The sequence below is a fragment of the Colletotrichum lupini genome, chromosome 4, assembly GCF_023278565.1.
Source record: "Colletotrichum lupini chromosome 4, complete sequence".
Taxonomy (NCBI): domain Eukaryota; kingdom Fungi; phylum Ascomycota; class Sordariomycetes; order Glomerellales; family Glomerellaceae; genus Colletotrichum; species Colletotrichum lupini.
The window spans coordinates 7,238,545-7,260,305 of record NC_064677.1 but is presented as its reverse complement, the minus strand read 5'-3'; the positions used below and the strand labels follow the sequence as shown (position 1 = coordinate 7,260,305).

Here is a 21,761-nt window from a genome sequence, read left to right as displayed (position 1 = left end):
AAAAGAATTAAATTATAAATAGGTATATATACGTAATTGTATTTGTAATTGCGCGTATATTAGCTTAAGAAAAAGTATAATTACTAATTAGTAAAAATTGTACTAGCAATTGCGTATAAAATTACTTAATTATACCTAATTAATATTTTTAATTAGTAAATCGCGAATATTATACTTATAATTACGTATATAATTAGGTAATAGTAATAAAAGTAAAGTAGAAAAGGGTATAAAATATAATAAGGTAAAATATAATCGCTAATAAGTAACTATAGGGGCGTAGGCGGATTATTTACCTTACTTAAGGAATATTAGGTTAGTTAAGAGGAAAGGGAAATTGATTAATAGTGGAAATTAGTAGGGAGGATATGCCCCCTAGCTACCCTATTTTTACTAGGCGGTATAACTGCCCTTACGTGACTATTACTACCTATAGTTATAAATAATTCCTTATAATAATGTACGGGATTTATTATAATATTTATTTATATATATAAGAAAGTCGCGCTATTAATGCCTAAAATTTACGGTGGCCGTAGGTCTATTGGAAAGAACGGTTTTGGCGGAGTGCCTCTTGCAGTCTGCCGTAGTTTTGCCTTCTGTTGATTACTCCATGGCGCTAACAATGGTGTTGCGCCCCGACCCTGGCAACGTCCGACCACTCAACGAACTCTAAACGGAACTAGAGCGGCCGGGCGAGTCAGGGCCGGTGCGGGACGCCCCTTGTCGCAGGTCACCAATTGTCGTTGATGTCGTTTATCAGCAGCTTAGAGCCCTTTCACCTTCAAGCGGGCGGCAAAGAGGAAAGATTTCTGCAGCTGCGAACATACGATCGGCCACGGAAAGCTTGCGTTTACATTTGTGAAGCGATGAGCCTCGCCATGTGGTTCACAGCTCACGTCGAGCAATTGAAGATACGATGAGTAACGCAACGGTTCTGACAGGGGCGTTTCCGCCCCCGCCTGGCGTCACACCGAATTTCGAGAACCCAAGGGACGCCGGATGGATGTGGAATGTCGTGGGAATGAGTGTCCTGGCAGCGATTGCGACGCTGTTCTTTGGGATCAGGACATATCTGAACTTCACCATGGCGAGACCGTTTCTTCCAGATGATTGTATGTTGTACTTCAATCTTGTTCGGACGAGGTGGGAAAATAAACGCTTAACTGACTGCCAACCCAGGGACTTGCGCTATATCATATATGAGACTCAATGGCATAGGACTGCGAATTGGCTATACTAAAACCCTCAGGTTTTGATAATGATATACGTTTCCACCGTGTTCGTGATGGCGCATTATGGTGAGGGCTATCATGCATGGGAGCTCACGAAAGAATCGTATCAAGAAGTGATGAGAGTAAGTTTGATAAGCCTATCACATCTTCAAGCGACGTGGACATAAACTAATGCAATGATCTTCAGTGGCTGTACGCCAGCTCCATTGTCTACTGCCCGGCAGCATACTTTACGAAGGTTACTTTACTCTTACTCGAAGCACGAGTCTTTGCCGTGCACGAGCGAGTTTCACGCGGGATCAAAGTCTTCATCGTCACCCTACTTATCTGCTATATCCCAATTCAGACACTCAAGACTGTCATCTGCTTGCCGGTGTCAGCCTTTTGGAACCCCAAGACACCAAATCCGAGATGCTTGAATCAACGCAAAATTTTCATTGCGGATCTGAGCCTGGCGATCATCACAGACTTCTTCATCCTCGTGCTCCCGGTACCATTGTTATGGGGGTTGCGCATGCCTTTGCGGAAGAAGCTGAAAGTTGCCGCGCTACTTGGAGCTGGAGGTATTGCGACAGCTGTGACTGTCTATCGCATGTATCTCGTCGTTCAATTTCTCGCTTCGACAGATGTCACTGCGGACTTTGTTGTTTTGGACCTTATCACGTAAGATATATCCCTTTTCCCCGTTACCCGATTGAGAGCTCAACAGTGTGTATCAGAGCACTGGAACTTGTCATCGGCGTCGTTTGTGCTTGTTTACCCTCCACCAACCTCCTCTACGAACGGGTACGAAAGGGAGAAGGAAAGCCGATGGGCCATCTGCCACGGACTGTGGGTGATCTCAAGAAAGGGAGCAGTTCAAGCTCATCTTACTGGCGCAGTATATTGCCGAATAAGCAACTGAGGACTACGCGCACGGCCGTTACCGTAGGAGAACGTACTGCAATAAGTCAAACGGGCCCCGCCAACTTCGATACCGAACTCGCGGTCCTCACTGGTCAGCCGATGGGAATGAGGCCATTGACGGAAGAGACAGCTAGGAAGTCGGAGCAGACTGCCGAAGACTGGACCTACAACCCAAGAGCAAATTCAATGGACGGAAGGAGAGAAGGATGGCTGGCGCAGGGTGGCGAGAGCTCAGCACCAGGGTGTTCAGGGTACAGGGTACCCAACTGGCAAAATCACGATATGGAGGCCAGAAAGTCTTGGGAGGCTGTGTGGGAAAAGGCCATACCTCCGGAGGGGTTATCCTCGATACCTGAAGATGACGGTCCTCCCCGATTGCAGCTAGCAAAACATCCACCACCAGACTGGGAGCACCTAACAAAGTAGACGCGCAGAAGGGATTCCATGGATTAATGCGAAAGATACCCATCCTTAACAAGGAAGGACATAGCGCATCATTGTCGACTTGATGAGGTGCATAGGAAAGCCACAGGTGTGTAACGAAATTCGGACTCCGGAGGGCGGTTGTGTAATGAGTAGAGTGTATAAAGCCTAGAGGCAGTGGCCATTTCACACGATGAATACTGAAGAGAGCATAATGACTACACACATGATGCAGACAAGCAATGAGTCGAGAGAAAAATATGCAGGGACATTCAGATGAAGCTCGTGAGGGACGGTCTCGATCGACTACTCTATGTTTGCGACGCGGCAAAAAAAATACTATTCCTGAGTCCATGACACTGCAACAAACGCTAGAAATCCAAGCTTGATGAAACTTTCCGATCAAAAATACAAGTCTTGTTATCTGTTGTAGACATAATTGAGTCGATGAGGCAATATAAACTTTCTCAAACGCTGATGCAGCTTCATGTTCTGACTTCTGAAGAGGGAGAGCCTTGGGAACACTTGCTTTCAATGCGAACAAGCATCGACTTTCATGAAAAAAACATTCCTCTCCCAGAAATCGATAAAGACCTGGCTTCTATGTGTCGTTGCAAATCCAATTTGAAGTCGTCTTAAAGTTGAGCAAGTTTTCTGTTTTGGAACTCGATCATCCCTATAAGCTCCGGATGGCTGCACCTTATCTAGCGGGGACTTTACTGAAGTGGGGCTAATCCTTGGGCCGATGGTATAATACCTAAGCCAAGTGAGTTGCTATGAGAGTAAAGACTAAGATCGTATTACCAAGTGCTCGAATAGAAAAAAAAAGGAGTCGGCCTAAGAAATTTAATGATTGCAGTTCTAATACTCAATTCCCGATGAATGAAAGACTTCTAGCCATTTGGAAGCCATCTGATTCCTTTCACAGATGTTCAGCGCAAGTTAGAAATTTTCAAGTGAAGACATGTTCTGATGAGCAAAATTACCAGTGAGGTAATAATATGAGTTCATGTCAGATAGAATATTGGTCGAAACTCCCCATAGGGGCAAATGATGATAACCGAGGCTCCTTCACGTTTCCCAATTGAGTATTGAAAGTTGAGATGTATCCGTACATAGCCAGGTTATTATATACACTGACTGCACGTGGGCAGCTGCCATTGCGCTTGAATTCGGAAAGAGCCGGCGACAAACACTTGGGCCATCAAGGTAGAATCATTTAGAAAGCGATTGGTGCGGAATTAAACGATCCATGAACAGATATAGTAAAGAGCTTGCTGATCTGGGGACGTTTGCGGGAGCTAGATAGACGATTCGACAACGGTCGATATCTCGCACAAACGTAATCTCTTGACGCCATCTATCAAATGGTACATAATCTATCTTTTCGAGAAGGTGAAGAGACACAAAAAGACCAGAATGACGCCGTGACTTGGCGCTGCATGGTGGTGATGCCGGTACAATCTGCGGGAGTGTTACAACGGTGCGCTTGGCAAGACTGCGGAAGGCGCCAGATACGATGCGCCAAGAAGCTTACAACGCCTCCTTTAAGGGTGTTTGCCCGTATGGCAGTGCCTGTTGCCAAGTCCGGGCGGGTATGTAAGTAAATTTGCGGCGAAGGATGGTGGACTGCCGGGCCGGGGCCTCGGAGCCGCTGATTCGTGCGTCCAAGTACCGTGCGGGCCTGGTCCGGTAGACACCTGCTTCTTTGGGCAGTAGTGCTCCGCATCGCGACATTGAAGCTCGTTGCTCCCACCTTCCAACCGCTGTTTCTTGACCTTCTGTTTCTAGCAGGACAAAGAACAATAATCATGTTTTTGGCTCGTAAAGCGGTGGAGAGATACCGCGAAGCCCGACACAAGAATTGAGGGGAAGGAGAACGCCAAGTTGTGATGGGAGGAAGATAAAAGAATCGCGTCGTCGCCCGTTCGATCAGCAGAAGATCTTGCTCTGCACCTCTCCGCTCTTTTGGTTGTGAAGTGATCATCGTGGTTCAACCGTCAATCACCCCTGCCTAAGATAACTCCCAGGACCCCTCCTGAACCACTCAAGATGAAGGCAATTACCTTGGCAACCTTGGCCGTGTCGGCGCTCCTCTCTGGAGCTTCGGCCAAGGAGATCGCACCCAGTGAACTCGTCTCTGAGATTTACGACAGCGGTGTCATTCACAAGGACCTCATGGCCCGTAAGAAGGTATTTGACACCGGTGGCTTTGCTTACAGCACTTGATCTAACCTTCGCAACTCATAGGCGTCATGGGATCGCCAAAGAGAGGCCGGAGAGATGGAGTCGACCAAGTACACGAGCCGCCTCGCGGAGGAGGGCCCCGTTTCTTGCGTAAATGGTGTTGCCGAGGTCATCCCTGGCGATGCCAACAACACTTTCAAGTGCAACAAGGTCGACTTCTACGACTTCAAGAGCCACTCCGACCTTGGCTCTACCGCCGGCGAGGGATCCTCTTCTTGGGGTTGGACCAGCCCCGACGGTCGCGAGTTTGCCATTATTGCTCAGGCTGATGGTGCCGCCTTTGCTGAGATCACATCTGCGGGCAAGCTCGTTTACCTCGGTCGCCTCCCGCAGTACTCTACCCAGTCTATCTGGCGTGAGCTACGCGGATACAAGAACTACGTCGTCATCGGCAGTGAGGCCTCCCGCCATGGTGTTCAGATCTTCGATCTGACCAAGGTAAGCTCATCAACATCATCGTGCCTCAAGTCTCTAAAATACTAACCGTTGGGGATAGCTGTTGGACATTGACCCCGCCAGCCCGGTCACCTTCAGCAACTCCCGTGACCTTACCGGTTACTGGAACGGCCTTCCCGCCGGTTCCACCCACAACATCGTCATCAACGAGGAGAAGCAGTACGCCGTTGCTGTCGGCGCCCAGCCTCGTTCCAGCGCCTGCCGCTCCGGTCTGATCTTCATTGACCTCAGCGACCCCGCCAATCCTACCTCCCCGGGTTGTGCCGCTGGTGACGGTTACGTCCACGATGCTCAGTGCCTCGTCTACCGTGGCCCTGACGAGAAGTACTTTGGCCGTGATATCTGCTATGGTTACAACGAGGACACTTTGACCATCTACGATGTCACCAACAAGAATGAGACCAACATCATTTCTCGCACCTCTTACGAGGGTGCCAGCTGTACGTCGACTTGCTTTGTCCCTCATTGAAATCATGAACTAAGACTGATTGTACATATAGACACCCACCAGGGTTGGGTCACCAACACCGAGTGGCAGGAGTACCTCGTCCTCGACGACGAGTACGATGAGGTTGATGCTACCGGTCCTGCTGCTAGCGGTTACCCCATCACCTACTTCTGGGATATTAGATCTCTTGAGGCTCCTAAGCAGACTGGCTACTACCGCAGCGAGGCTTACGGCATTGACCACAACCAGTTCGTCATCGACGGCCTTGCCTTCCAGAGCCACTACGGTGCCGGTCTCCGCATTCTAGACGTCTCCTCTCTCCCTGATGACCCCACCGGAGGCGGCGTTTCCGAGGTTGGATTCTTCGACATCTACCCCGAGAACGACAACGAACCCCTTGGCGGATCCATTGACTTCGTCGGCACCTGGTCTCACTACCCTTACTTCAAGAGTGGCCACATTCTGATCAACACGATCGAGCGTGGCGCTTTCGTTGTGAAGCGCTCTGCTCGAAGGATTCAAGTCTGAGGTTGGAATATACCTGCGTGTTTCGATGGTTGTCAGAAGGTCATCTCTATAGTAGTCCGCTGATTGAAGATATCTGAGTAGGACAACTCAGCTTTAATGATAATGATGGAATCACCTCGAGGCAATGACATACATCTCTGAATTCGAGCAAGTAAAACTACAATACCAGCGTCTCTCAGGTTCTTAAATCATAGCCGAGTTATTACAGTGAAGTATCCAGTCACTAATTGTGGACACTGAGCAACATTACCTCGCTAAGGGACCTGAACTGGAGACATTGCACTTTGAAGTAAAGAAATTTTGTTCTTCACCACAACCAATACCTGCGCGTTTGAAATCATATTCTATATTCATGAATTGTCCATGACGCCATGTTTTGAAATAAGATCTACATTATAGAACATGTTGTATCATTAAGCATTTGGCGCAATAACGCCTATATTCTCCCCGAAACCTTGTTTTTAATCAAGGTCACCTGACCTTGTGATGCTTGAAGGTCTCAAGAAAAAGGACACTCTCATTCTTATTATGACTCTGTTGCCCACACCGGTATACTCAATCCACTACCATACGAAATGGATTATTGTCAAGAGGGGCTCATAATTGGGAATCACTAACTTCAGTCTCTCTTCGGCCGCCCAAAAGGTCCGAGAGCCGCTATTCTGTCTTAGTCTGATGTGACCGTAGCAACACTGCCTTTTAGAGTTGCGACTACGAAACGCCACGAGTCATCAGTCAGCGCCAGATCAACGTCTGCGCGACCAGAGCGTTCCCCAACAGCACCTCTTTGGGTCTAGTTGACATTACGGACAAGCGTTTTCTCGACCCCGACGCGCTCGACACTTCAATTTCGGCATTTCGAAGTCTCATCTAAGAATCCTAAACTTCATGTCTCCCCCAAACCTACTGTAGGAAAACGCGCCTGCATGTGGCTAAATGAGACGACAGCTTGAAAAACCCGCCAACTTCATGTACCCAAAGCCTGCCGACGACATTGACACATCTCCCATGGGCGACCGCCCAACAAAAGCCTCGCCTCGATAGATGATCACTGTTCGACGTATGCGTCGGCGGACGGACGCGCGCCCTTAAGCATGGCGATCGGTCAACTGGACAGTATCCTGAGACGCGATGACAAATTCCTGAAGGAGATGTGGACTTGGTTCGGTGTTGGAGCTCTCGTCATATTGTTGCGGTTCTTCGTGAGAATTCGCATGGTTGGCCCCAGAGGTCTCAAGGGAGACGACTACACAATGCTTGTTGTAAGCCGGAAATGAGCATGCATTAGTCAATGACGTGACGTTGCGCTAATATTTCATCTGGATAGACTTTGTTCTTATACACGGTCTGTTTTGTGATGGTCGACTTAGTGTGTGAGTATCACTTCTGATAATGAGCATTTAAGAGATGAAGAGGATTTGGCGGTACTGATATGTGTAAACCTAGACCGATATGGCACGAACGTGGATCTCACCGCTGCCCAAATCAGCACTCTTTCCGATGAAGAAGTGGCACGACTTGTACAAGGTTCCAAGTTCCAACAAGTAGCTTGGTATTCATACACCGCATACTTGTGGTCTATGAAAGCGACCCTGTTATTCTTCTAGTATTTCGCACTCCTGGTCCTTCCGAAAGACAGAGACTGACAGTTCTGAAGTAAGCGAATGACGTTTGATTTGTGGCAGAGTGCGAGAGTTCTGAAACACCTGGCCTGGTTTACGATTTTATCATACCTGGTTGTGGTTGGAACGATAAGCTTTAGCTGTATGCCGTGAGTGATGGACTCTCAAGTTCCACTGGAAATTTGGGCTAATGGCATCGTACAGGTTTTCAGATAATTGGGGAGTGAGGCCCCTACCTAGTGAGAAGTGTGTTTTCAAAGCCCAAAATCTACTGGTCTCGACATTTCTCAGTAAGTATAATAGAGAGTCTAGTTGAATAACTCAGTGTTCCAAACTGACCAGAGACAAGATGTTGTGACCGATGCAGCCATTCTTTGTCTGCCGCTGCCGGTTCTGAAGGAAATCAGGGTACCTTTCTACAAGAAGATATTCATAGCAGTACTGATATGCTCCGGTTTATTCGTCATCGCGGCCGCGATCATGCGAGTTGCGGTAACTTTGGGATCAGAACCTTCAACAATTACGGTAAACCGATGGGGAGTCCGAGAATGCGAAGTTGGTCTGATTGCTGTCAACGCACCCATTCTACGTCCTTTATTCTCCCGGAGGTTTTGGCAGTGGCATTACCGACCGCCGGCTCGCCCGTCAAATCCTATGGAAAGTGCAAGAAGGAGCCGAACAACAGTTGGCGGCCACAGACGGAGAGTCATTAAAGAAGACTCACTTCTTGGGTGGGTGAATTCTACTACCTCAAGAATAGGAACCATTGTGGGAGGGACTCGAGATCATGGGAACGCAGGGGACGTGGAATTAGGGGATGCGGCCAGTGAACAGGAGTTGGAGCCTCTTGACAAGGGTGAGGATAATGAGAGCCGGGCTTCCCATATCCCCGCCAATGACGAGACAGCGAGAGATGATTGAGTTTACACGAACACATCGGCTTCGACTCAAGACGATCACTTGAAGAGGAAAGCAGCACATTCAGGATTTATTTGGTGTCAATGAAAAGCAAGTCTTAAAAGAATACCCAGCGGTGTAGTAGCATAATAGAGTTGGTGGCTTACACTTGTGTAACTAAGGTCATTCGGGTTCATGCCAAATCCACCAGAGCTCAACAAAGTCAGAAAGGAGAACAGGAAGCCGAAACGCCGCCTTGCAAAACCAAACTTCAGGCCCTCAGCCTAGCACAAGCTCACAGCAATTTTGCAGAATGCGGTCAGGGAATCCGACCAGCCAATTACTCGAGTCCATCCGAGTCTCACCTGCCCATTTACTGCAGCAAACATCTTACTCTCTGTCTCCCTGTCTTAGCTCCATTATCGATTCTCCGGGCCGTCCACAATATTCATCATCGCTTTTCTCGGGGCATTTACTCAGTCAGTCTGGCCAGTATACTTGGCTTTCAGTCATTCTCAGGTCTCGTAACGTCAAGAAAGCATCCGGAAATTCAGAGACTCGAATCTTACAATACTGACATGGTTGTTGTTCACTTTATAATGCTCTTCCTCATCTTGGTCAGCCTCTCGATACCGCATTCGCAAGCTCGGACAGCTATGGGTAGCCAGCTGAATTTCACAAAAAGCACTTGGGGCTCTCGGGAAGCTCTTCAGTGACGGTCGATACGGGAGTTGATTGACTACGCTCGACGCCCTCTTGAGAGGCATTCTCGGGTTCAGTGTCCGTGGCGGGATGGTGCAAAGGCCACAGGAGGATTCTGCTTGGATAGACTGAACCTAGGAGCCGAAGCTGCTCATCTAGGTCAGTCGCTTGGGTCTCACTCACAGCAGTCATGACTTCGTGAAGGAAGTCATCCTCGTAATACGCGAAGTCGTTCTCGGCCTGCACAATCGGGTAGATCAGAGCATCGACGCCGGCATTGACGCGAGCGTTGACGTCTTGAGCACGAAGCGGACAAGGGGTATCGGCTTCGTCATTGCTACTGGCATTAACGTCTCGAACACGACAGGGACGAGGAGCACCAAACTCGTTATGGCTGGTAGCATCCTGGCCACCGCTGACAGTCTCCGAATCTTCCAGCCAGTCAAGCACAACGCCTCGGTTTAACAAGGGGTCTTGCGGCTGGGCAAGCACCCTGTGTGGTGGTACGGGAGGCGGTGCATTTGCGATGGGGCCGAGCAAGAAGTCAATGGAATCTTCTTCGTCCCACTGAGAAACGCCAGCAGCGCTAGTGGGAGCCTCGATTACCGTAGCGACATCATCAGTGTCGAGATCGATCACGTCAGAAAGCTCGTGCTCGAGGTAAGCGATCGAATTCGGCGAAGGAAAGAAGAGCTGACGAGGCTCGACAATGGGTAGAAAGGGAACCACAGGAGTGCCAAATGCGCTCTCGTCGAAGAGAGGACCGAGAGATGGAGGCGAGTCCGGTCGCAATCTGGTTTGTTGTCTTCTGGTATACTCGATGTCTCTGGGCTCAGTCGGCTTTTTGTTACCTCGAGCACGCAGTGGAGATGGACGCTTGAATTTGCGGCTAGCATCAGCTTTGGATCGCTTGATGATGCTCAGAGGCGCGGGGACCATGGATGGGTCAACAAAGCCGTTGTGCTTTGTTAAAGGAAGGGCCATAGGCAAAGTCGGTTGATTGGAAGGTCCATTTCCGCGGTTGTTGACTTCCTCATTTATGGTGAACAATGGCTTTGCCTCAGCGTTGGGGTGTATAGGTTGGCTTCCGTGAATGATTGGCTTGCTCTTCGCCGGGATTTGCAGTGGCAGAGGCTCTTGAGATGCAATGAAAAAGTCCCTTTCACGGTAGTCCCAAACAAGTCCCTCCCGACAGTGTCCAAGCTTAAGGCTAGACAGGAACTCGTCAATATCTCCAATTACTTCCGTGATGAGCTCAGGCCTCTGATGCTCTTCCCGCGCTTCAGCACAGACCGATGAGACACTGAAGGACCCGGAATGGCTGCAAAAGAACTCTCCGGGAACATGAGATGGAATTGGGTGGTGGATGTTATTGGCATCCCTGACAACTGTGATGACCGAGGTGTTGTCGTAATCTCCGTAGGAAGTTCCCGAGGTCTGCTGTGGAATGTCAAGCTTGTATTCTGGTTGAGAACCAATAGAAAGCTGGAAGAGTCTTGTAGGCTTGAGCAAGGCATCTGCGGTCCTGTTGCTGCTTCTATGGCCGAAAAGGGGACGAGAGGGTCGAGAGGGAAGTGTTTCAAGAGGACTAAAGGGACTTTTAGAGGCCCATTCTGCTTGAATTCCATAAGTATCAAGCCTTGTTGCAGTAGAAGAAAAGGAAAACAAACCTGGGCTTGGGGATCTCCGTCGCGATTCCTCAACGCTTGAGGTATCCGAGAGACCAGTCTCAGAGAGCCCAGACAATCTCTAATTGCCTTCAGCGTCTAGGAACTGATTGAAAGAGGTGTATTCCGGGAACACATTGCTAGCATTCGCGAGATGCCGAGTTCTGGGCACGTTTTCGTTGCACTCTGCAACAGAGCAAGTGTCTACGGCGCTGTTGACATCAATGGCCTTTGCCATTTGCGAGAAATTTGCCACCGTGAAGCTGGCATAGATCGAAGGTCGACGCAAAGGCCCTATTGTAATTACTTGACGTGTAGAAGTAATGGATCGAGACGTGTTGGAGAAGAGATGACTGCTGTTGACCAAAAGCTGGCCGTAGTCCCATTGATAGGAGCTTGAGTCTTCGCACATTTTTGGCGTTGGGTGAGGGTCCCTGAACAACAACGCAAGGACTTGCTGAACAACACCACTAAATGGCATCTTCAATGACTTGTATCACTGAAAGCCATCAAGATCAGTCAGGAGAAGAAATAGTGATCCTCATTTGCTTAGGATCTGACGAATATGCAGCCAATACAGCTGGTGGAAAATGCCAAGTTGCGAGAAGATGCTTACCTGACTATATCTGACCAGTATGGGCTTCACGATCATTGATGAGTTGATGATATCTTCCCGCTCGACTCTGGAGAGAAAAGAGACCGGCGCAATAGAACGGGATGCGGCAAGTGGGTAAGGTAGCCAAGTGAATGCAAGAGCCATCAATCCAGAATGGAAGAAGAGTTGTTTAGTCACGAATGTGGTCAAGCCAGGTTGATTTCCTGGCCACGGCGGGAAAAGTCTGCGAAGGGCAAATGATCTGCGGAATGTTGCGCAAAGTCGCGGAAAGTCTTGCGGTGATGAGGAAGAAAAAGGGAGGTCAATACGGCGAGGAATGAAAAGAAGTTTAGGTAGTCGAAGGGCTGTCCGAAGGGCGGTAGGTCGTCCCATGTTGATGCGGCGAGGTATCTCGAAGCATCAGTCACTGGACCAGTCCCGAGGACCCACTACGAAGCTTCACCTGGCCATCTAAATTACCCAAAGAGGACTCATCTTAGACTTCACCTTTCCGAAAGGGGAAATCGTCACTCGACGGACCTTTCGTTTGGCCTCAGGATTTTGGTGGATCTCTCCCGTTGTGAATTCAGCACTCGGTAACACCTGGAGCTTACACCTACTGTCAGCTTCACAGACGGAAGTTTCAACCACAAAGCCCGGTATCTCCGTCAGATTGTTGAAAAGGGCCCAGGTATCCTCTGACAAGGACCGCAAGGTCAAGGACACTGAGTTGACATTACTTTGGGGTTTTAGAGAGATAGTATTGCTCGTTGTACTTTAGAATCGGAAGCACACAGACGGATGTTGACAATACTATTAATGAATTCCTTTTTCGGCGACCTTACGAATCGCACGACCTGAAGGCAGCGGCTTGTATGACGACTCGGCTTCAGCGGTTGCTCCCTTGCCCATGGTCCATTTCTTTATGCTTCAACACCCTGAGCAGGCATAGAATCTTGGTTCAAGCCGTAAAGTCCTAAGATAGATTCGTTCCAGACAAATCTTCATACTTTCATCGTCTTTTCTCAGGCTAGAAAGTGTCTGACTATTACTGGATCATGTCCGCAGGCTCACAGTCAGTGATAGTCGGGCTGGATATTGAGGAAGTGGAGCTAATTACCTTGTTATTGGATACCTACGCCAAATAGATCTAGGTACAAAGTCGTATGTATATTCCCAAACGCCAGAATATCGATTCTCAAATCTACAAAGTTCAGTCTGGGAGGATTTAAGAAATAGACTCGAGGCATGTTCATCTCATGCATTGTTGAGTTCGCCTCGGACTGTTGGATCTTTCTTGTTCCCACCCCTGTCTTTCGTGCCATCTCGCTAGTACAAATTTGTCGCATCCGGGGCCAAACTGTGAGCTTACGCCCAGTTATCGGGCCCACGCAGCAACTTGGTATGCGTCGATAGCGTGGAAGGGACCCAGGTCAAGCTGAACCTTTCCTCGCTGCTCGTTGGTCCCGAATAAGAGCGCCTCCTCCTGGTCATGCAGTGTGAGCCCATCAGCTGCCGAGCCTCCCAGAGCGTACAACCGGCCCTCAATGCATTCATGCAGGTTTCTGGTAGGGTACCAGCATGCCCTGGCATGAAGAACCCATGTAGCCTTAAGTTGCTGCCTGCTGTTTTCACGATCCAGGGAAGAAAATCCTTCTCATCTGCAGTCAGCATTCATGTGGGAGCAACGGTCAAGAGTTCGTTAGATGTGGGCCTCCCTACAATATAACTGATTGTCAATCACCCACACATTTGAAGTAATAATGAATTGAGCGGCTCTTTCATCCTGGCATCAGCTCTTACGCACTTGCTGCCACACCAACAAACTCGTTGACGATGTCGGACCAAGCCGATGCTCCGGTCTTTGGCGCTTTCAGTTCGCTGCTAGGTTACGTTGGGGGGCAAGCTGCCACTAGCGCGATCTTCGAGAGGTTTCTTTGGCCTCAGCGGAATTTCTCATCGTTTTCCATTTACGACATGCCGCGACTAGCATGTTTGTACTCTATGGCAGGCCCTATTGGGTCAATTGCTCTCGAGGTCATCGACACTGCATATAAGAATGGACTCTTTAGCGGTGCCGTACAGGGTCATATGCTTGGAACACACTTTTACCGCGACCTTGAATGGACCTATACCTTGCACGCCCGCGGAGGAGAATCTGAGAGGGAATCGCAAATCCGAAACTGCCTTTGGGTCCAGGCCCTACTCAACATGCCTCTCCCAACCATCAAAGAGCCCTCAATCCGACAACCAAATGACACCGAGAGCGGCAAAGTCACTGAAGAAAAAGCGAAACCAGTGCGCGCAAGAGTTGCCGTTAGCCACTTAGTGCTCGCAAAAGCTACAGATGAAGACCTTGGTAACTCCAAGGTCCCTTTCATTTCGGAAGAGATCAAGCGTGTTGACTTGCTCTGCTTAGTGGAGATTATATTAACCGAGTGTGTTGGCATCGGCATCATGATTTGCGTAGCCACAATCACTCGCTCGCTGTGGAGCATCATCTTCATTATGCCGCTCATCCTTCGAATTATCGGCACCTTATTCGCTCTTGAACGTGAGGGTCTAACGCCCTTCCCGGACGCAATCGACGATGAACAGACACGGGACTGGGAGATCAATTGCCCGGCAATCGAAGGAAAATTCATGTTAATCACCGGCCCGCCCTCTATCGTCAACCAATTCTTTCGTCATTACGGACATCCTGTGAGAAATCGATTCCGCGAGGTTATCCAGCTAGCTGTCGTCATTGCCTTTGGGACTTATTTCCCAGTGGGGCTCCTTTGTCAAGTCACCTGGATGCCCGTTTTTGTACAGTACATCTGGACAGTTTGGCAAGTCTGGCAAGTCTTGGTCATGCATTTCGATCGATATACCCAAAGAGGGACCAGCCGCACGACTACAGATGCCGCTATCGCAGCGAAGTTATTCAAGAGTTTCCAAACTGGTGACTCTGACAGAGTTTTCGCAAGCGATATCCTGTTTGGGCAGAGGAGAAATGGACCTGCTGTTGTAAAAGCCAGTTTATCATTGACAGTGACGGATAGCTATGCAGACGGAAAGAAAGTTTTGAAGAGCAAGATTCGGAAATGAAGGAAGGAAGGAATAATTTGCAATGTTTCACAATGTTCGTTAATGTTTTCTCTTGCTAGAAGTTATTTTGCAGACTCACTTTCTCTCAACCCTGAAATGCGAATGTGACTTCTCGGAGTACAGGGCTTAGAGCTAGCAAAGGGGCAATCAAAGAAAGGGACTTTTTCAGCTGCGTACAAAGCCGTGTATCATTAAATAAACAAAATTACTCTTGCAATATCTAAACTGCACCAAGGCTCGCATTCTGAGGCAAAAGTCCACAAACATCAACGAAACACTGAAAATGGTCGATCTCAAGGACGAATGAAAATGCGCCGCAAGATTCCGACTCGCAGCCGCCACACTATCGCCGGGTTACAGGTGATGACTGAAAGCCTTAGGACTGTCTTGGCTGTCGTATTGTCACACAGCACATGCAGTTGCGAGGCCTGAATCCCACATCAAAGTTCGATGTGATATGGAGGTCACTAAGAGATGAAGAAAAAGTCACAACTGAGTAACCTAGTCAGTATCTGAACCCTCTTGTGAGAGACCTGTAAGCTGGTAACTTACTCGACGGCTTTGACAAGGGAACATAAGGCGTAATGACCCTAGTCCACTGCAGTACACATGATGTAACATGACCTTGAGGCTCTTTTCATATAAGGTAGGTTGCATCAATCAATAAGATTTTGCCTTGTGATTGAATTCGTGGGGGGCTTGGTGGTCATCCTTGTTGTTATCTCCATGTCGATCGCCAATATCTTCACCATTGTATGCCTGGATGTTCAGCTTCGTTGTTGTATAATGTTCCGAATTGCCTTCAAGTAGTATCGGCTGAGAAGCGATATAGTCGTCTTGGTTCTGCATGTCGTAGTGGATTTGCTGGATAATATCCTCCTCCAAGTACTCCAAAAGACCCTTGACACCAATGTGGGACCAATACGGGCTGTCCCTTCCCACAGAAAGTCGGTATTATCGAAAGCCTCGCAGTCAAGACCGTCCTCATACTCGACAATATCTGACTCTTGGTATTTGTTCATCATGTTGCGACGTTCTTTGAGCCTACTCGAGGCACCCAAGGTGCACAAAGTCGCTTCTCCTGCTCCATTCTCATCAGAGATATCTACTGGCCATGAGTCTATAAAGGCTGTTTGCACACTAGAGGTGGAGAGGCTGAAATCCACTTCGAAGAATTCATCTGATGCCTCCACGAATTTGTCAAGGAAATGCCTCATTGACAGCGACTCAGGGTAGTGTGGAGTGACTAGACCAAAGTGCAGCCGGAATCGTCTTCAGCTACCAGGTGACCAAACAAGATCTCTTCGCACATGATCGGAAAGAAGTCGAAGTATGAAACCTAGTCAATCTCTTGTCCTTCTCCACTCTCCGTGGAAGAAATCACAGAATCATCGTCACTGGACCAGTCTCGGTCACTCCCGGCGTATTCTGAGTCGGTTCTTTCAGCGTTTGTACACCCAGAAATCATCCTTCGATGGGAGACGATCAAGGAGTAGGCACCGACCGTACTCTTGGGGGGACTGGCTTCCTGGACATATTCACCCCATAGAGAACGTGTGCCTTGGCCAGGTAAGACTTGATAAGCTTGAAAGATCTTTCTGCTGAATCCACAGAAGGGGGTCTCATGATCGAGATAAGCTGCGAAGGCGCTTGTTCGGGCAAAGCTGAGTCCAAGTTGGCCTATAGTGGTTCGGATTGATGTGGCTTTATGGATGATACCACTGTGCGGAAGTGATCATGTACTACAAGTTGGACGAGCTGGTGCAACCCTGTTCGCAAACGGCCAATGACCATGTTCAGCCAGAGCTGAGACAATGGAGACTTTGTTCGTGGAGCCTATGTGAAAGAGTCTGCCAGTTCTTTTATCATACTTGTGACGGAGTGTCTTCTTTGAGATAATCGAGCACGTCTTACTGGCTTTGTCCATCATGGTATTAGTTAACGTGTCTTGGGAGAAATTCCGCATCCATGTAAGCTTTTGGCTGCACAAGACGGAGGTTTGCAGAGGATGGACCTCGTCGCTTGAGGATTCTGAAGATGTGGCAGCCTGGTAACTTCGATTTGCTGATACGATAAAATAGAGAGGGGAAAGTTTGATTGATAATCCTCAATCGGCACAATACCGCTCGTTGATATCAAGTAAGGGACACCTCGCCGCGGGAATTGAGATTAGGATGAGAATAAAAGTAGAAATCACGCGAAGCTAGAGTCTTATTCGATGCGATACCTCACTTCTGCTAATAGCGATGTGGATAAAGAAGGGCTCGAGAATCACGCTGATAGAGGGCGCGTTAACACGTCCAGATGCTATGGCAACAACCGTACCAGCCAAACTGTCTCTGTTATCACGTGCAATGGCCAAGGTACAATGGCGGCGAAGCTGCAGTTAATCGAAACGGTGAAAGGTGAAGTCTATCAGACTGCTAACCCAACCCTAAGACGGAGATGGCAAGTAAAAAGTGGAGTTGTCAGGGCTATCTGGGCGAAGAAGTTGCCCGAAACGCACCTCGGGCGTTCTCGTGATTTTCCTCATTAGGAAAAAGCGGCTGGCCATTTCAACTTCACCTCGAACAACGTAAACAATTGTGGGTCTCCCTTATACAACTGAAGGATCCACTAGGTACCAATTACTGCTTCAATACCTGGCGCGTTGGCATCTCTACACTTCACGTTGATATCCTCTGGTCCGGTGGCCACCTCGAGAGTCGTGCTCACACAACAACGGCCTAAAAGTTATTGCTTCACGCGGCGCCTTATCTCATCCTGACAGACAGGCTCTGACATTCCGCAATCCTGCAGAGATCTTCCTTCTCGCCACCCACTGTGTCACCGCGACTTTTCTCGCGACATTTCTCCAGATACCGTGGTGATCAGTACAAACCTACTTCATTCCTCAAAAGCTAACCGTAGCCTATTGGCGCGGTCTTTCCTCAACTCTCAACACTGAAAGAACTCCAATAGAGTCTTCTGTGAATCCGGTCCATCGATTTTTACTCCAACTCTCGAGTCTGCGAGCATCGTCTGCCGTAGATTGCGTCGTCGTGAAAGCACGCCGAGATCCGTTGCGTGACGTAGAGCTATCTATCCCAAGTAATTTGATTCGCTGCTCACTGCAATTCGCTGGACCTGAACAAGAGCTGATGACCGCAGAATCCAGTATGGGCTTCTTCCGCCGCATGTTTGCTTTCTTGGAAGAAGGTTCACACCATGCCTTGTCCAAGGGCAAGCCAAGCCGAAGTCTTATGAGCGCCGCTGTCGCCCTCAACAAGATGGGTCGTAGGCCATCTTCCAATAGCTTCCGAGGAGAAAATGTGGCTTCCAACAGCCTAACAACTACTCGATGCCACGCTGCCACTTGCGAAAGCAGCTCCGAATCCATCTCGAACCACTCTGCGACTGCCACAGCCCAAGACGAAAGCCAGCTTTGCGTCCTGAACGATGCGATTGACTTTGAGCCCGAGAAGCAGCTCGCTATTCGTATTCTGAGATGCAGAGTCCCATCCACAATGAGCTCTCGCTCCTCCATTGAGTCCATCAGCCCTGTCAAGGTTCACGAGGCTGTTTAGTGGACGCGCTTCGAGAGCCAGGAGGGTCTATGTTCTTCATCATTGGGGTCAAACACAATCACGACCTCACCCTTGAGCGCCAAGAGCTCGAACAAAGAAAAATTTCCCGCTAACCCAAGCATCTCTGGCTTGGAGCCTTTCCCGCTGCTTAATGCAGGTTCCCGTCGCACAGTTAAGAGTAAGCAGAAGGTTTCTGGCCTTTCCGATCTGTACCAGGGTCAGGCATTCCCTCCTATCGAGCATCTTCTTACCAAGCCAGAGAGGCAACGAATCCGACAAGTCTCAGTCTCTCATGTATCGACAATCAGCTCAAGCTCCCTTAGTAAACAATGTGATCTAGACGAAAGCGTTTTTGTCAGATTCCCGTCTTTTGAGCAGGCTGGGGTGAAGCAGCTCGGCGAACTCCTCGAGCACGAGAGCCGCTTTGCTAAGTACCATGAAGAGGATGACGATTGCGATGAGTGGGGCATCCAGTGCGGTGGCATCGACGAAGCTGCGGTCTCGTCGAAGAGACACCCCAACATCGTCAACTACGAGAAGTACATCGACAACAGTGTGATTCAACAGATCTATGAAGATCTTCCCGAGGCCGAGAATGCCGATTTCAAGACTGCCACAAAGTCGGCTCGCAACTTGCGATTTGGCAACTACACCACCGGCAAGTATGTGAAGATCAAGTCGAAGCAGGATGATGGCGTGTCGAAGCCGCAAAAGAAGCCGGGCAAGTGGGTTGCTGGTCTCCTTCGTAAGGCCTTCAGTCTCTTCTTTCCGAAAGTTGCCCAGCCTGCCCTGTCCCTTGCCGCTGAACCGCGAGTTCGTTTCTGCCATCCTCTTGGATTATCTGAAGTACTTTATACGATGGAGACGCATCACGCTTGCGGCTGATATCAACACAAGATGCATTGCGATTACGGGAGCAAAGGTAAGAGAGCCTCAGAAACCTAGACTGTGCCAATATGCTGATGATAACAAGGTTTCTAGATGATTATAATCGTCTTCCTCCATCCTTGATGTTTCTGTAAGTTGGGAACACTATTTGCAACTACGGTTTGTGCGCAGAGTTCACATATCGATGCAAGTTTATTATGTGGCCCGTCAGTGATTACGCGAAGTCGACCAAAGACCGAGGTCACAGATCAGTGATGGGTTATGGTTATGCTTTAGTAGGAAGTTTCGTTTGGTTGTTTGTGATGGTTTTTGTACTTTCCGGAGTTTGGTTCCAGGCATTTTGCTGTTATCCCAGGCTTTATCATTCCCGTTGTCTGACAAAAGTTCCATTGTCTGACGAGGCTTTGTTTACGTCTATGTACTGTAGGTGGACATGTGGACATCGGGATTGTGAAGACGGTTTTTTTTTTCTTCCCGCAGCGAGAGGGTTTCCTAATATGAACCATAACTTTTTGCATTTCCAAGCTTTGTTCGCGAGTCAACGTCAACGAGTCCGTGAATTTTTAGCTGCCCAGCCTCTTGGAAATCCATGACAGACTCATGGTCAGATATTGCTTGAGTCGTAGAGCGCTGGTGTCAGTTGCAAACCACACATTATTCGCATTTGACTATACCTCAATCAGAAGTCGGCGATGCTAGTGCTTGACCAAAGTAGCTTCGGCGTTTGTGCCTGGCGCTAATCAAGACCAACTATCGCCAATGGAGAGAAAGGTTCTTCGACGACCATTAGCCTTTGCAGAAGTTCAAGTCGTCGTCATCATCTTCAGGGCGCCGGCATCGAGTCCCTCCCGGGCGTGCACGCCACAAAGGGCTACAGCCGAACTGAGCGATGCTTGCCATCCGTTCTTCCTCTCGCACGTATCCATACCGCGACTCGGCGTCATCCGAGCCTCTGGAACGGACTGTCGCATAGGCTTGCAGATGCTTCGACGCACAACTGCATTTCCGCATCGTCCCTGTGACAACCACCTGGCCGCATCGCAATTCTTATTTGAGATCAATCGATGCAGTACCGGGTTGCCGGCACCTAAGGGATCCTGAAAGGTGCGTGAGAGATACGCTTCGATATGACAGGATTCCCGAGGCGGTGCAGCTTAGCGCAGGGGGGATTATCCTCGTTAGCTTGGCTAGCGCAGAGACCCCGCGACCTAAAAGACGGGATGTGGATGGTCATTAACGCATGTCTTGGGTCATCTTCATGAATCACGTTGACCTCTGAATATGCTCTTTACTATTCGTGGTGATCTGACGTGTCAGCAGCTGAACGAATGTATTATGGGCAACAAAGAATGGAGTCGAAGGGAAGTTTTTAATGTGAAAGCTTTCGGTAGTTTGTTTCCAAAGATTACAATTACGCAATCCGATGTTGAACGCGTTTCCCCCACCGTATTGGATTAGCTCGAGGTCAAAACTCGGACGCAAAGACACTTGAGCCGCTGCCTTTTCAAAGCTGCCCCTGAGCTTCGACGCCAGAAGAGGAAGAAGCCCGGCCGGCACGAAAGAAAACACGATTTTGCTCTTAGCGTTCCCCACCAGTCAATGACAGTTTTCTGATGTTTTGAGATGGACTATCTTTTCATATCCACTCTGAATTAGCTCGACCCTCCGGATCTCCGTTTAGAAGTTTCAGGGTGTTGTTCGTCGTTCCCGTCCTCGGCTTGAACGACAGCCAGCGTTTCGTTTGTACGAGAAACTCAATCTGCTGCACCATTGATAGCCGCATGTGCAACCATTGGTGATTGTGCAGCCCGGGAGCATACTGCACCTCGCACCGAGGTTTTTGAGCTGCAGACCGAGAGCCTCGAGTTTGCCTTTGCTTTGAGTCAGACGAAGGATCTGTTGCCGTATGAATGTGAATGGCTCGTGTGCAAACAACATACGTGCGGTACTCGCGAGTACGTAGCTGACCACACAAACTCTATCCAAGCCAGCCGCACAACAACGCTCACGCCACACCCGCTCTACGACCAAATGGTGGCTCACCTGAAGCTGTCGAGTGGGACTTCTGATAGTATCTGACTCTTGTCAGGTCAGCGAATATGGTCCGATGATGCTGCTGCCTGACCCAAACCCTCGAGTCACGAGAGAGGCGAAAGCTGGACTTAGAGTCCCTCTCAACATAGTTGATGGGCATGACGCCCATAGGATCATCCGACGAACAAGTTGCCGGAACCTTCAGAACCTGCAACCCATAATTGGAAACGAGGTCAAAAGTTCGTATTAATTAAGCTCATCGGCATCGCAGAAGTTACCAGAGTCTCGGCCTCAACTTTGCCGGCACTGGGTCACACGTTGACACTAGAACAACAGGGACCTAGCTAGTACCTTGCATCCATTCTTAGACCATGGGTGAGATGCTAGCGCGGACATGTGCCGTCAAGGAGCACCAGTGCTGATGCAGATCGGGTTAAGCCCATCAGCCTCAGCATAG

At 49.0% G+C, this 21,761-nt stretch overlaps 7 protein-coding genes across 7 annotated transcripts; 5 read left to right on the top strand and 2 right to left on the bottom strand.

Annotated features, from left to right (window-relative positions):
* Positions 1–1,261: 1,261 nt before the first annotated feature.
* Positions 1,262–3,203, top strand: CLUP02_09240 (uncharacterized protein; the record flags this gene model as incomplete). The annotated part of the gene is made up of 6 exons (XM_049288219.1): positions 1,262–1,357; positions 1,423–1,898; positions 1,955–2,563; positions 2,663–2,673; positions 2,812–2,879; positions 2,940–3,203. 6 exons carry the CDS (start codon positions 1,262–1,264, stop codon positions 3,201–3,203), a joined length of 1,524 nt encoding a protein of 507 aa, XP_049145363.1.
* A 1,413-nt stretch (positions 3,204–4,616) lies between these two features.
* CLUP02_09239 (uncharacterized protein) lies at positions 4,617–6,243 on the top strand (the record flags this gene model as incomplete). Its single annotated transcript, XM_049288218.1, has 4 exons — positions 4,617–4,757; positions 4,815–5,249; positions 5,308–5,707; positions 5,768–6,243. The coding sequence occupies 4 exons, from the start codon at positions 4,617–4,619 to the stop codon at positions 6,241–6,243; spliced, it is 1,452 nt and encodes a 483-aa protein (XP_049145362.1).
* A 486-nt stretch (positions 6,244–6,729) lies between these two features.
* Positions 6,730–9,339, top strand: CLUP02_09238 (uncharacterized protein; the record flags this gene model as incomplete). Its single annotated transcript, XM_049288217.1, has 11 exons — positions 6,730–6,779; positions 6,867–6,920; positions 6,979–7,106; positions 7,185–7,214; positions 7,288–7,505; positions 7,614–7,816; positions 7,901–8,014; positions 8,070–8,155; positions 8,215–8,721; positions 8,788–8,860; positions 8,976–9,339. The coding sequence occupies 11 exons, from the start codon at positions 6,730–6,732 to the stop codon at positions 9,337–9,339; spliced, it is 1,827 nt and encodes a 608-aa protein (XP_049145361.1).
* Positions 9,340–9,437: 98 nt separating this feature from the next.
* Positions 9,438–11,543, bottom strand: CLUP02_09237 (uncharacterized protein; the record flags this gene model as incomplete). Its single annotated transcript, XM_049288216.1, has 2 exons — positions 9,438–11,213; positions 11,268–11,543. 2 exons carry the CDS (start codon positions 11,541–11,543, stop codon positions 9,438–9,440), a joined length of 2,052 nt encoding a protein of 683 aa, XP_049145360.1.
* Positions 11,544–13,562: 2,019 nt separating this feature from the next.
* Positions 13,563–14,816, top strand: CLUP02_09236 (uncharacterized protein; the record flags this gene model as incomplete). The annotated part of the gene is made up of 1 exon (XM_049288215.1): positions 13,563–14,816. One exon carries the CDS (start codon positions 13,563–13,565, stop codon positions 14,814–14,816), a length of 1,254 nt encoding a protein of 417 aa, XP_049145359.1.
* A 660-nt stretch (positions 14,817–15,476) lies between these two features.
* Positions 15,477–16,743, bottom strand: CLUP02_09235 (uncharacterized protein; the record flags this gene model as incomplete). Its single annotated transcript, XM_049288214.1, has 5 exons — positions 15,477–15,744; positions 15,807–15,897; positions 15,958–16,062; positions 16,182–16,537; positions 16,598–16,743. The coding sequence occupies 5 exons, from the start codon at positions 16,741–16,743 to the stop codon at positions 15,477–15,479; spliced, it is 966 nt and encodes a 321-aa protein (XP_049145358.1).
* A 1,213-nt stretch (positions 16,744–17,956) lies between these two features.
* Positions 17,957–19,267, top strand: CLUP02_09234 (uncharacterized protein; the record flags this gene model as incomplete). The annotated part of the gene is made up of 2 exons (XM_049288213.1): positions 17,957–18,293; positions 18,555–19,267. 2 exons carry the CDS (start codon positions 17,957–17,959, stop codon positions 19,265–19,267), a joined length of 1,050 nt encoding a protein of 349 aa, XP_049145357.1.
* Between the last annotated feature and the right edge of the window lie 2,494 nt (positions 19,268–21,761).